The sequence below is a fragment of the Orbicella franksi genome, chromosome 12 (genome assembly GCF_964199315.1).
Source record: "Orbicella franksi chromosome 12, jaOrbFran1.1, whole genome shotgun sequence".
NCBI lineage: Eukaryota > Metazoa > Cnidaria > Anthozoa > Scleractinia > Merulinidae > Orbicella > Orbicella franksi.
Window position 1 is genome coordinate 8,286,814 of NC_138156.1, and position 14,280 is coordinate 8,301,093.

Consider the following 14,280-nt stretch of genomic DNA (forward strand, 5'->3'; position numbering starts at 1 on the left):
AAAATCCCCTTTCTTTGGAAATATTTAAATGGGAGTTTTCATTTTCTCTTGGAGTTTTCGAATACCCTTCTCCCCATCAGCCCCCCACCCACCCAGCCCCCGCATCGCTTGTACTTTGCCAGGATGAAAATTATCACGATTGAAAGCGAGACATCACGCAATCCAACGTAAAAATCACGCAAGTCTTAAGCTGCATCAGAACAAATTTCTCTAAGCTTTGTCGTGGATCCACTCACTGCGCCAGCTCAAGATGGCACCCACTTTTGTCCCAGGTATTGTGTACAAATTCTCTTAATTTTTTTCTCGTAGTATGTTGTATCCTTTGTGTTACTGTAGTACACTGTGTAGTATTATAGGCTGGGTACATAATTTCGAAACTTTCCTAATGCTTTAGTTTTATTATTACAACAATCTGATGTGTATATGTATTTCTACCAGTCGGCAGTTGTCTGCATAATATTAATGGTCATGACACAGTTTTAACTGCCAAAGCTAAAAAGAGGAGAAAAATAAAATCCGATTTAACAGCCAACTTTTTCAGCTGTAGCTGTACACGGGCCTCTCTGCCTTTGTCTCGGTATGGACGTTTCATATCGGACTTAAGTTTATCTTTTCCCACTTTTGCAGCCTTAAACAATCAGTTGCACCACATAACGTGATCGCCAGAATATATATATATTTTTATTTCGTTTGAATGCTGGTTAATAGGACGAGAGCAAGGAAAAAAGTGGAAATCATATAAGATCAAGAAAGGAAATGCTGCAAGAAGCAAACGTGTAACTCGAAGCCAGTTAAAAGATAATCTTACAAGTCACACAACGCTACGTTACATGGCAGGGTCGAGCAAGATATTTTACAACTTGAGGCCAAGAAAGAAAACACAAGGTTAGTTATTGCGTAGGAGTGAGAACAAAATATTTTAAGAGAAAATGACACGCCGGATATGAAGGAATACGGAAGACCAGGTCACACTAATAAATACAGACAAACAGAGGGTTCCATATGCATGAAAAGACTAAGAGAAACAAGATGTTTGTAATACAGTATGTGCAATTTGATTATATTGCAACTATTGTTCTGTTAAAAGTGTGAACGTCGTGTCTAGGGTTGGCTGTTGAGATCTGTCGAGTTTCACGAATCGGTTAGCATAACGTGTGCGCAATAAAACTTAGAACGCGGGAAAAGGGAAGGGATGGGTAGATCCTAGAGGCTTCGGTCATACTGGTCAGCGACATGGCCAGTCGTTGCAAAGGCTCTGGAAACGAGATTGAGGGTCCAGTATAGGTTTGGCGGGATGCAGGATGAGAATAAAAATTAATGCGGGATGCGGGATAACAAAAATTTTAATGGCGGGATACGGGGTAAATATACTTCGGTGGGATGCGGGATGCGGAATAAAAGATAGAAAGTCATACGTCACGGACGTTACGCAATGAACTGACACGTTTAACCAGGCGGGTTCGGGAGAAACATTCTGACTGTGGCGGGATGGCGGGATTGAGCTAAAATAGAGGCGGAATGCGGAATTGTAAAGGTCTATGTTGGACCCTCTTGGACTTCTTTCTTTCCAGTATCAGTTCCTCATGATAATATATATGATACAGTGAAACCTTCATATAACGAATGGCTAATGAACTGGCAAAATATGTTTGTTATGGCAAGATTCCGTAATATCGGACTTCTCTTCCATACAGAGCATTTTCACATGACGTCACGGCAGCCATTTTGGTGTTCCAAAGCAATGAAACGGCGGCCATGTTGGTGTGCCAAACTTGACCTCTTTTATTATGTAAACACCTTCTTTTCTTTACTTTACCATTATTGGGGCGCAGAATACCGTTCGTTATACAGAGGTTCGTTACATAGAGGTTCCGCTGCATGCTTTCTTTTCAATGAAATACATGTATATCAGTGGTGTTTACTGTACTTTTAAGATATTCTGGGAAAGACTGATTTCAATAAATGAGCACTACAATGTAAACACTTCAAGTGTCGGTTTGTTAAAGATAAGATGATGAAACAGAATCACGCAAAAGGAAAAAAGATCAATACGAAGCATCATCGGGGAAAGAGAAATGAAGCAACCCTGAAGGCAAACAACTTTATTGATTTCTGGTAAACCCTTGTCGAGTGAAAAATCCACAATCATTTCTCCAAAGTAACCCGAACTCCTTCCTGTTTACTACTGACTGAGGACAAAACACTCAGTATTGCTATCAGTTATACAGATAGCAATATATAAGAAACTAAAATCAGCATAAGATGGTACGAAAAGTAAACAAGCAAAACTGGAAAGACGAAGCCTACTAACACAAGTCAACAATCACATCATCACGTATTGTCGTTTTTGGAAGAATTCGCTACACAGAAAAATCTTTGTAACGAAGTATATATTTTGACCCTTGAAATGCTGGTTTAGCCTTTATAACTAAACTTGTTAAGTTGATTTTGAAGCTCAGCCTCTCAGTAGTCTAACCGCGGGTTGGGGTGGGGGGTGGGAAGGGGTACTCCTGATATAGAGCACATATATGGGGATGCTCGTCGTCTCGCTCAGGGGTATATATCAAGGATTCTGGTTTCACTTAGGGTGTTCAGGACGAAACGCCAATATGGTTAGCCGCCAAATTATCTTTTAGGGTGCACTCGGAGAAAAAATAATAACAAAAATGTTCCCATTTCTGTTTTCAGGCTCTATTTCCGACGATCTCTCGAGTCCGGTCTACTAGCGCAGGCTCCCTTCCTGAACAGCGGCTGGTAATCTAGTCTATTATTAGGGGTCAAATAAAGCTCCTGCCACGCCCAGATTGCCCTTCCTTAGGGGTTTAATTCATATTTTCCGACGAGCATGCCCGACCTTTTCATATGGGAGTCCCCACCCCCCACCCCCCACCCCCAACTCCCCGGAGCATAACAGCTCAGCTTCTTGGCTAACAGCTGGTCCTTATGGGCGTGGTCCCTTCCTGTTATAAGAAACATATAAATATGTTTAAAATATCCATTCTAAGCAAACACACACTCTTCTCTTCTCATTTTCTTCAGGTTCTGTGTGCTCAAAATACTGCATAATTCTTTACATTCTATGAAGCGTTTTCTTTTTTTCGGATTTCCAGATCAGAACTTGTTTCAATTTTTAAGCCGAACCGGTTCTTATTAAATGAGATTTAAGAGCGAAAATTAAACGCTACAGCCGTACAAAGTGAGGATAATGGACTGCAATGCAAACAAACTTGAAAATACGCGGCCACCTGTGCAAGATCAGCTCCAGTTGCTTTGAAAAGGAACTTTTTAAAAGCCTTGGTAAACAACATTGATTTCGTAAAAAAAAATGCTCTCAACATTTTGCTCAAGTTCATAAGGTTTTCCTATTTCAAAAGAAAAAAAACAAAAACAAAACAAACAAAAAAACAGCATGGAGAGCATGCCGTTTTGAGCCCAAAATAGACAGCGTGGCCCGTTTGTAAATGAAACGAAAGTTCACCAATTCTCCGCAACCGTTACACTTGACTTGTTGTCGGAAGAGCAGACCATTTCTGTCAATTGTTTTGCCCACACACTCAACACGGCTCAAGGGCATGAGTCGACGGCCACGCTATAATTACCATACATGTTATGAAATTAGAAACCTATATTGACCGCACCGTGCAATAACAGCTCAATATCAAACTTAATCCTCTTTGCGCTGGCGTTGTTAGTGTTACTAGCACTAACTGGGGTCTTGAGGTCCAAATACTTTCACTGCTCCAGATTAGACTTCGCTGCTGTTCTTATTCAAACGTTTCCAAAACATTAATTAAGAGGTAAGTGAAAACTTAAACAATATTATTGTTCGGTGATTTCTGTGAGAGCTCTGTAAACGATGCAGTTTTATGCGAAAGTTTCGAGTTGCAAGAAACATTTTACCTCGAATGTTACCGTTTCTAACGCGGTTGCTTCTTGTATTTGACGTTCTACCAACTAAGTCAATTCTACTTTTAAGCCCAGCCTATTTTAAATACGGTGTAATTATTTGTAAAATCTCAATCTCGACGTTGTTGACCTGCAGTTAACATTTTAATGAAAAACTTCACAAAGTAATTGTAAAATAAAACTATTCAATTATTTCAACCATTCTGTTCTTGGCATGACACGTAGAGGATCTCGTTTAAATTGTAATCCATGTGGCGTAATCATTGTACAATTTTAGAAATAGCTTTCCATAATTTGGTACATCTTAATTGCAAGATTGGTAATATTCGCTCTTTACGAAATAAAGTGAAATTGCACTCTTTTAGTAAGAGCAATATTACATTTTATTCCTTGATTATGTTTAAGGTGCAGTTATCGTTTGTTGCATCGTTGCCAAACTCCGCCGGTACATGATCTCAGGAGTTGCTCAGCGTGCGCGACTCACAGTTTACATTCCGCAAACATCGCGTGAGGAAATAGTTGCAAAAAACTTCTGCGCGCCCTCACTCAAGATAGGATTTCTAATTTAAACCTTCAATGTAAACAACCGCATTCTTTTAAGACTGTTCTACGTCATTCCAGAAGGGTTGGGTTCATAGCTACTTAACGAAATATCAGTTCCTTCGTTCTCGCCATAATACTAAGCTGCGGAATATATAGGATCGATTCGTGTTATTACACGATCAGTGTAAGCTGTTAACCCTCTCTGCTTAATTAGAGGTCAGCAAGAATACCAGATACAAGTTGTATACAGGTCTACGCGAGCGAATGTTGAAAGGAAACAATTTCTTTTCTTGAGAAGGTCTTCCTTTTGCAATTTTTCTCTGTATGCGACTGTAGTTCAGCAAAAACTTGAAAATAATTCAAAGCTATACCGGATGAAAGAGTTTATTTTGCGGTATTTACTGCGGAAGGAGGCAATTTGAGTCAATTTGCGGATTATAAGCGAGATGTGTGTGACGATGGATTAAAGTTCTGAAGGCAAATTGAAAGCTGGGTCTTTCGCTAAACACAAGACATAGGATTTCGAAATGTTCCCACGGTTGCAGAGGTTGTTTAAGTGACCCGTTAATTGCTATGTAAAAGAATTTAACCTATTTCAATAATCTGAATTCTACATGCAGAGCTTGGCCAGTTCAGAGGTTTGCCAGCAGACATGGGCGTCTTTCGCGACAAACTGGAGAACTACTTGGCCAGAATGGAAGAGGAACTAGACCGAACTATGAATTTCTGGCTGGAAAATTCCGGTGATAAAAGAAACGGGTAAGTAAGAATATCAAACACTGAGATTGTTTGAGCTAATTTAATAAGATATGGATGATTTCTCAACCAAATCCGAAGGACTTCAATGACCGCCTTCCTTCATTAACCGTTTGTTTTCAATTAAGACAATTTGTTCCATAATTTGCGGTTGCCGACATTGGAAACAACAAAGTTTTTGGTAGTTTATAGTTCGATCTTCGATTCATGTTGAGTTCTCACACTGAGTCGTTTACCCTTGATGTGAAAGGTATTGAATTTGGCAGTAATTAATCAAAACTTGACGTAACATATCTTAATTGAAAATTTCATGCCAAATTTCGAATATTTAACATTTGGCATTTCAAATGTTGAAAATTCAATAATCGTAATCTAGTGATTTAGTTCTAGTCAAAAATCTATCAAATTTTACATGATAGGCCAAATCTTCAACTGACCACTTGAATTCATCAATTTTATCGCAAATTATCGCCAAATCCGTCAATTATCCCAATTTAAATGTATCGCGATCTTTTATTACGCTGAGTAAATTAGTGTAAATCGTTTACTATAGATATTGCGTTGCTAAATATTTCGTTCAGTAATCTACATCACATGACGATATGCACCATATTGGTCCAAGTACAAACCCTATTAATAGTGTTCAGAGATCTACAAGACTTAAAATTCACAAAACTGCATGACAATAAAAAGCTGGATATTTTTGGTAACTCGCTTCCAATGTGGGTGATGAGCGCTATGTATGCTTAGGCCTTGTCCACACTACGCCAGAGTAATTTGAAAACTGAGGTTAATTTCACTCTGAAAAACGCATCAAATGTTTTCCACTCCATCTACACTACGCCAGAGAAATTCGAAACCGCAACAATCACCGTTCATTTTGGATTTGTGTTTGAGAATAAAACTCGGGCTGGGGAATCACATGTTATTTCGTGACTTCGTCGTTTTCGAAAAGCCCCGTTTTCAAAATGTTTTCCGTCCACACTAAAACACGAAGTCGGCGTTTTCAAATTCCTTCGGTTTGAAGAGCGTTTTCGAAAAGCTCCGTTTTCGTGAAGGATTAGTGTGGACGGTAGGCCTAAGCGTAGAAATAGAGCTGCGTTTTCGAATTTCTTCAGATTTCTTCGGTGTAGTGTGGACGGGTCCTGATGCTACAGGTCACGTTTTAGCGCATTTTTGACAGTTTCTTCAATAAGGAGCTTAGTCTAAACTTCACAGTAAAGAGGATTCGCTTACACATCTTAATGCACCGTAATTTACTTAATGATAGAGCAATTAATTAAGACTTCCTGTTTCGTGAAAGTTCATAATTTAATGTTACTTTAATTCGCAATCCGTTTCCGCCATGCCGAGACAGTTTTGACAATCCTCACTCCATTTTTCCTTGAAATCAAAGGAAACAAATGAGTACTAAACAAAGCCTAGCTAAGGAAGAAAAAACACAGCCAAAATGGTACAGGCAACCCAAACATCTCCTGAACAAGGCTGATTAAATTCAAGAAAGATTAGACAAAATTATGAACGACAGCTTGAACTGCGTTCGTGGCATTCGTGCCGACGCTCTCAAAGAAGTACGTCACAGTTTGCGTATCTTGAAAAGTTTTCAAGCTTGTCATTTGTAATCCGTGTCAATCTTCTCCATCCTTAACCAACCCTGTTCCCTTATGGCTTATTATTATCTCTTTGGTGTTTTTCTATCTTAGTAAACTATTATTTTCATGTTTCCTTTAATTCAAATGTAATTTTATATGTGGCCAAAACAACTTAAAGTTTCGTGACTGAGCTCCTGTAAAGCCGCGTAATCCTTTGCCGTAAGTGATAACCGTTTTTTTTTTTTTTTTTTTTGGATTGCAGAGGTTATTATGTCTGTCTGGGTAGAGATGGCAAAGTTTACGACGGCTCCAAGTACGGCTGGCTCGAGGGAAGACAGGTGTGTCTTGATGAAGCAGAACTTTCTTATGCAATTTAACTTTAATCGCTTTTCAAATGACAGTCGTAAAACCAAAACCAACAGAATCACATCTAGCCAATCACACACACAAAAAAAAGCACGTCACGAAACGAACCAATTAGAACTCAATAACAAAAGCATGCAGTCCGTACAAAGTGCGGGAAAACAAACAAAAGCCAAGTCGCGTTTGGTTTAGGTCTTGCACCTGATTGGCTGAAAAAAAGGTATGCTCGCTCTGATTGGATGAGCAACAGAAGAACTTACAAGACAATAGATTAATCCTAAGAAATGCACATGCTGCATAAAGGAACATGGAACAACTAACATAGACCCGTCATAAAAGGCTGCCAATTATATCCTGACTAACCTCATTTCTGAGTCGATTAGTCGAGTTTTAGTGAAAGTTTCCTTCACTAAGGAGCTTAGTCTAAACTTTACAGTAAAGAGGTGTGGTGAGGCTGATCTAAATGCATACAAAAGAAGTTTAAATTGGTAGCCATTTATGAAAAGAGTCTATGGCCTTCACGAAGTAACTAAAAACACGAAGACAACGAAAGAAATATCAACACCATCAAAGTTTAATAACGTAAAAGCGATGTTAAGGGACTGTTCATTTTTTATGAGGGAGGGGGGGCTGGTAGGATTTGGGAAGCACCATTTAAAAATCGCATGACCCCCCTCAGCTTACCAATTTTTTCACGTGCCCCCCCCTTATAGCGGTCATTTTTTGGGATGACCCCCCCCCCCAATATTTAGATTTCAACTTTTTTAATATTTCTCTATTATCCCCCTACTTCACGTTTTGTGCTCACTGTGAAGACAATATTTACAATCCCTATACTACAGAGAGCTGTTGTTTGAATAACAAATCAAAAGAAAGAGAAGTCAATTTCGGATCTCCTAGTTATGGCTCGCCCTGAGCGTGTGGCATTTGGCCTCTCATTGGCATCTCCCTCATCTGAATTGATGAATGGCCACAGTTTTAATGTAAAACAGATCAAATGTATAGAAGCTAAGTTGACGAAGGTCACGCAGGACATGGAAGCACTAGAAAATAAGAGCAATTATAACAGCATATTCAAGGGCATACTCAAACAGCACATCAACAAAAGGAGAAGGAAAAAAGAAAACCGCAGAAAGTCAAATGAAAGAAAGAGGAAGCGGACTGAAAACAACGTCCAACGAGTTTATGGAATCTGTGTTGGAAACCTGCTAGGAAATGATCTTCCACAATGCCTTGTGTACCCTCCTAGAACGGCCGTCCCGGATGAGTGTATTAAAGTTGAGGATGTTGCCACGTCGTTATTTAGAAGAGATGGGCCATACATCGCACAGCTCTTGGAAGGGAATTATTTCACCAATGCTGCAAGAAGCAGAATCACCACCAACCTTGAGCAGGAAGTCAGAGATTATGTTTACACCTTCATGTACCCTGAAGAGTACACTCTGACGGAAAGCATTGCTACTTCTTGCAGCATCGGTGAAAGAGACTCCCATAGCAGCACAAGCGGCGACGAAGAACTAGACGACAGCGAAGATGAAGATGAGTGCCAGTGAAAGTTCTTTTCAGTAGCTACAAATGCTTTTTGTCGCCAAACGTTTTTTTAAAGCAGAAGGAAAGTTTGTAATAAATTTGTATCCTGCCTTCTATGTTTATTCTATAGCAATTTTTTTGATATTCAAACATTATGCCATTTTAAAGTTTTACTAAAATATTTCACGTGACCCCCCCTTTTTCCCTTATTTTTTTGGGATGCCCCCCCCTCGAAAGCCATTTTTTTTTGGGTGGCCCCTCCCCCCAAATCCCACCAGCCCCCCCTACCTGATAAAAAATGGTCCCTGACAATATCTTATCTATACTTGTGTGCAGTACATTGGGAGCCATAAATTGTTAACTTTAGCCTTGAGCCTGTTTTAGCAAGAGTATCACTAAAGAATGGCATTTTTCTATCGTAGGTATGGATGTACTCCAAACTTTACAACGAAAATTCGAAATATGGCAAAACAAAGGTCCTTAAAGCTGCATTATCAGGTACTTGGAAGAATTTATTTTAACTGACGACACTCCCGTATATAGTTGTGAAAATATTCGTGACAAAGAACAACTAAAATACTACAAAGTTAAGCAAAAAAACTCACAGCTAAAACAGCTGTCCTTATACTTATCTGGGTCTTTTTGTTCGGGGGGGGGGGGGTGGGGTGGGAACTAGAAAGCGAAACTGCCCTGACAGAAGATGGAAAATTCATCAAATCTACCTCAACGTTTTCTTCAACCGCTCTCCTAAGTGTACCTCTTAAATCTTGCCTTGAGGCCCCTTGGGCGACAGCAACCTTCAGTTAACAACTACATAGCAAGGCAAATTGTCTATTCCCCTGAATTTGGTCGCGAGAAATAATTAACCCATAAACTTTTCCGAGTTCGAAGACGTTTAACAACCACAAGTGAATATATGAAAGATCATATATTTGAACTGCGGAAAAAGATATGAAGACATCATTGATCATCACAGTTATATGCACAATTTAAGCAGTTGTGAAATTAAAGCCTGAAAAAAATTCAGGCCTGAACGGGATTTGAACCCGACCTCTGCGATACCGGTACAATGAAGAGAAAGACGGTTTACCTGAATTTAAGGCACATGTATGTTTAGATGAACAGTAGCTAAGGGATTTTTTTGTGTCATTTTAGGTGGCGAATTTCTCTTAAACCACATTAAGAGACCTGATGACGGACGCTGTTATTTCCAAGTCACAGCTGAGGGAGAACCAATTAAAATTCAAAGAACAATCTTCACTGAGTGTTTCTATGTGATCGCAATGGCTGAACTGGCGCGAGCAAGCAATCTCTCAAAGTACAAGGTACGAAACCTACCACTAAAAACATTGGCAACAAAAAAATGCACGCTCCAATTTCTTTACCGCCATGTTCCTGCAGGGCGCTGTCAGTTCAAACTCGTTCTCAGGCGACAAGGGAGGTAGAGGAGAGAGCCTGGGAACGAGGTTGCTGTCAGTTATCCAATCACTGGCGTGTGTCATCGCATTGGACCAATCACTACGCAACCAATTTTTTTGCAATGAACCAATCAGAGCAGGTTTTGGATTTTATTGGCTTGAAGAAAATCTCTTTGTTTTCATTGGTTAGATCAGAAAACTTGTACGAGTGGATTTTGAACTAACAAAAAAGCGAAGCATGTGAGAAATAAAAAGCAAACTAAGGGAATATCAACGGTCCATTGGAAATTCCTCCACTTCAACAAAAACGCTAAAAGGAATCCGTTCATGACGGTTGAAAAACACACTGCAATGAAAAACGCATAAAAAACCCACAACATTTGACGGTAACCAAATCAAGTAAAGTAAATAACAAAACGTATAGGTTAGCTTTTGCTCTCAGAGAAGAAACGTAGAAAACAGGAACTGATCGTCTTGTTTGGATTAGAGACTGGACAGTCTTGAGGCGGGAAAAAATGGCCGATGGTTGCAAAAATAGAACCATGACCGTTTCCAGTCATCTAATCTATTTACACCCGAAAAGAAATGTACCACCCGAGTAGCCAGCTCAGGTTTGGGAAGCACACGCGCGTCGCGAGAAAAGACTCGTCCCACTCGCTCCTCGCTCGGGCGTGTGACACGAAAATGATTCTGCCCGCAGGCTACGCGCGTGTGACTCAAAGGTGAACCTACTCGCAGGCTACGCGCGTGACTCAAAGGTGAGCCTGTTCGTAGGTTACCACCCGAGAGAGCAAACCATCTTCATTTCAGGAGGAAGCCCTCAGGATGTTATCACTGGTAACACACTGGGCACGTGTTGACGACGCCGAGCTAGGCCGTCCCAAGCTGTCAGGGCAAGAGGCCGCAAATCCCCTGGCTGTACCAATGATGCTGTTGTATGTGATCGATGAGGTATGCCGGGATGATGGGGAGCTTCGTCAGACGTACTGCGAAGATGAAGAGTGGGCAGTGCAGCAGATTTTGAAACACTTACAGGTAAATAGAAACACTTCATTTAGCCTCTCACGCAGGTGTCCTTATGGCTTGTCACGCAATCTTTCCCCTCAGCGAAGGAGGATTGCGTGACGAGCCGATTGGACTTCTGCGTAAGAGGCTACACGTCACAATGCTATCCTCATTTTTATAGGCTGATTTTCTAGACGATGGTTTTATTCCAAATCAAAACTTGCTCTAGGTCGGCAGGCTTTCCTCATCGAGCACACATATTATTGGGGGAGGGAGTCAGCGTGGCCGAGTGGCTAGGGCGCCGGAGTTGAAATCTGGAGGTCGCGGGTTCAAGTCCCGCTCTGTTACCAAGCGGGAGTTGTTTCTGGGTAGACCCTAGTTCAGCTCTTCGGTCATGCTTGTAAACAGCCAACTGGTCTGCTTCCCGCCAGTTGGGATTTTTAAGCCTGTTATGTTTATTTGAGATATTTGTTTCTTTCAGTTTAAGTGGTATGCCTGAGAACTATTTAGCTGTAACTAAGCACATCGACCTCTATAAACATTCAACTTTTAACATTTTTTAACATTAATGGCGAAATAAATAGTACATTGAAAGAAATTTTCTCGTTAATATAACTAGTCAATGGCATTCGCTGGCCTATAAGCTAGAAAACTATTATCCAACTAATCCAGGTACTGAATCGTAGTACACTTAACAAACAAATCGCTTGGACCCAAGCATGTTAATTTAAAACAGACATGCTAGGGTTCAAACAGTCTGAATGAAGTTATCTCGCGTTTCCCTGGGTGTTTATCAGCTGATAGCTTTGTATATGCATTCATTAAAAAAGTAATTCCCATTATCCAGTAAAGATAGTGACTCTGTAGTAAACATAATAAGAAACAAGATACCGGGGATGTTTTGGCCCGTGACTTGGTTCACCCACGCTCATGTGACAAATAGATTCCCGCCACATTCACTTGAGAAAGACACTGTGACAGCGTCGAAAGCCTGCGATCGCTAAAACATTGACTCTGCTTCGGTATCTTGTTTCTCATTAATCAGTTCATATTAGTTTTAACCAAAAAAACTTCGATATACGAAACACGTAACAAAAGACAAACTGCATTGCATTTGATCACCGACCAAAATCCCCCAACTTGTACTATGAGAAATGTGCGAGACCTGTAAAAAGAATGTGTATGTTCACTTAATATCCTTAGAGGAAAGGAAGAGTGGTGCTTGAAAAAGTCACAAAAGAAGGCAAAGAGATCTCTGGTGCAGAGGGTCGACTCCTCAACCCCGGCCACGCCATTGAAGCAGGATGGTTTCTACTTCAGTATGCTAAAAGGACGCAAAACTACGAGCTGGCAAGAATCGCCATCGACAAGTTCATTGAACAGTCCTTCGATACTGGATGGGACGACATGTATGGCGGTATCCTTTACTATTTGGACGCAAGTGGCTTCTCACCGACCCAGCTCGAGTGGAACATGAAACTGTGGTGGCCTCATGCTGAAGCGCTTATTGCACTTCTTATGGCTTACAAGGAGACCAGAGACCAACGCTTCATAGAGAAGTTTGATCTTGTTTTCCAGTACACGTTCTCACATGTTAGTGATTGGAATTTCTTTTCACAATTATAGCACGCATCATGTTTTCATCCATAGACCAAGGCAGTTAAAATTTCTAATGTTATAAACACCAGTTGACAAAACCCGCAATTGAAACAGGTACTGTATCTAACCAACTTTTTGCCCTTCTACTTGGAAGTCACCCCACCTGGGCATTACATCACTGAGCAAGAACTAATTAAAACTAAAGATTTGTTTAAGAATTCTAGAAAGTGGAATATGGAATAATGGGAAGTTGCCTCAAGCCCTTTCCCCTCCTCTTTCACTTAAGATTTACAGGATTTAAGTGCTACGGCCATATACATGTACATGTCAAGCAAACTGAATCAAACTGATAGCTGTTCTATTTTCGTTTCAGTTCTCGGATCCTCAGTATGGTGAGTGGTTTGGTTATCTTAACCAAAAAGGAGAAGTCACGCACACTTTCAAAGGGGGGCCATTTAAAGGCAAGTTTGACTGTATAAACTCTCTTTCAAACAAAGCACACGAACAAAACGCACACGACCAAGTCGCGGTTGGTTTTAGTTTGGCATCTGATTGGTTGATTACATTAGGCTTATTGTTTGAACCAATTATAGGTAAAATCTGGATAAGAGCCAAGTGGCCCATCAGGATGGCGCATACCTCTAGTTTCTGTAGCATGAAGCGACTAGGAGTATTTCTACTCCTTCCTAGGTGGGATGCTAGTCCATGATTCGCATGGTTCCCCCCCAGCATTAAATTCACCAGTACCCATTCATTCACCTGGGTGGAGAGAGGCACTGTGAGAGTAAAGTGTCTTGCCCACGAACACAGCACAATGTCACCGGCCAGGGCTTGAACTTGAACCGCTCAGTCGCAAGTCAAGCGCACAAGAAATGAGGCCACCGCGCCTCTACTAAAGTTTATATACTGAAGGACATATCATGAAACTTTTCAAGTTTGTTGTGACCATTGAAATGAAAGGAATGTTTCAGTTTACAATAACTAGATTACATTGTACAAATGTTCCACAGGCTGTTTCCATGTTCCTCGGTGCCTTCACATGTGTATCAAGATGTTAAAGGGACTGTTGGAAGAAGAACCATTGACAAACGGCATGATCAATGGCAATTGAACCTACATTCGATAGGTTCAATGAAAAGAAAAACAACATCAAAAGCAGGAATATCCAAGCTTAGCTGTGATTTTTGCTCATTATATTCAAGAACTGTGAGTGAGGCTGAGAGAAGTTATCTAACCTTATGTTTGCTTAACAAAATAAAACAAGTATGAGCTAGAAGTGTATTGAAAGGCTTTAAAATCAATGCTTAGTTCCACGTAGTATACATTACTGCACATATCTCACAACAAATGAGCACAAATATGTAAATCAAGAAAAGGTCTAAATGGAAATATAAAGAACTGATAAGTTATGAATTGTGTTAACTGGTATTCAAAAAACCAATGTTGCGATTTATTATTTGCATCACTGCAAATTATCTCAAAGGCTCATTTAATTCTAAATGGCATTAAGAAAAACTTTAGGTCAGAATACTATTATTTGCATCACTGCAAATTATCTCAAAGGCTCA

The 14,280-nt window shown here is 40.3% G+C and overlaps 1 protein-coding gene across 5 annotated transcripts; it reads left to right on the top strand.

Moving 5' to 3' along the window:
• The first annotated feature begins 82 nt into the window (after positions 1-82).
• Positions 83-13,823, top strand: LOC145462805 (N-acylglucosamine 2-epimerase-like). Of its 5 annotated transcripts, XM_081446423.1 has the most exons (10): positions 84-272; positions 709-885; positions 5,070-5,208; positions 7,060-7,135; positions 9,113-9,188; positions 9,846-10,015; positions 10,919-11,143; positions 12,317-12,706; positions 13,086-13,173; positions 13,723-13,823. In XM_081446423.1, exons 1-10 carry the CDS (start codon positions 251-253, stop codon positions 13,821-13,823), a joined length of 1,464 nt encoding a protein of 487 aa, XP_081302549.1. In that variant the 5' UTR covers positions 84-250. The 5 variants fall into 5 exon arrangements, with proteins under 5 accessions (XP_081302548.1, XP_081302549.1, XP_081302550.1 ...); XM_081446422.1 differs by lacking the exon at positions 13,723-13,823 and having other exon boundaries at positions 83-272; positions 13,086-13,421; XM_081446424.1 differs by lacking the exons at positions 84-272; positions 709-885; positions 13,723-13,823 and adding an exon at positions 898-3,797 and having other exon boundaries at positions 13,086-13,421.
• The last annotated feature ends 457 nt before the right edge of the window (positions 13,824-14,280 follow it).

Coding starts and splice junctions, on each gene's coding strand:
- LOC145462805 (XM_081446422.1), top strand. CDS start 251: ATGGCACCCACTTTTGTCCCAG. Junction 273..708: donor GGCACCCACTTTTGTCCCAG/GTATTGTGTACA, acceptor GCTGGTTAATAG/GACGAGAGCAAGGAAAAAAG. Junction 7,136..9,112: donor GCTGGCTCGAGGGAAGACAG/GTGTGTCTTGAT, acceptor TTTCTATCGTAG/GTATGGATGTACTCCAAACT.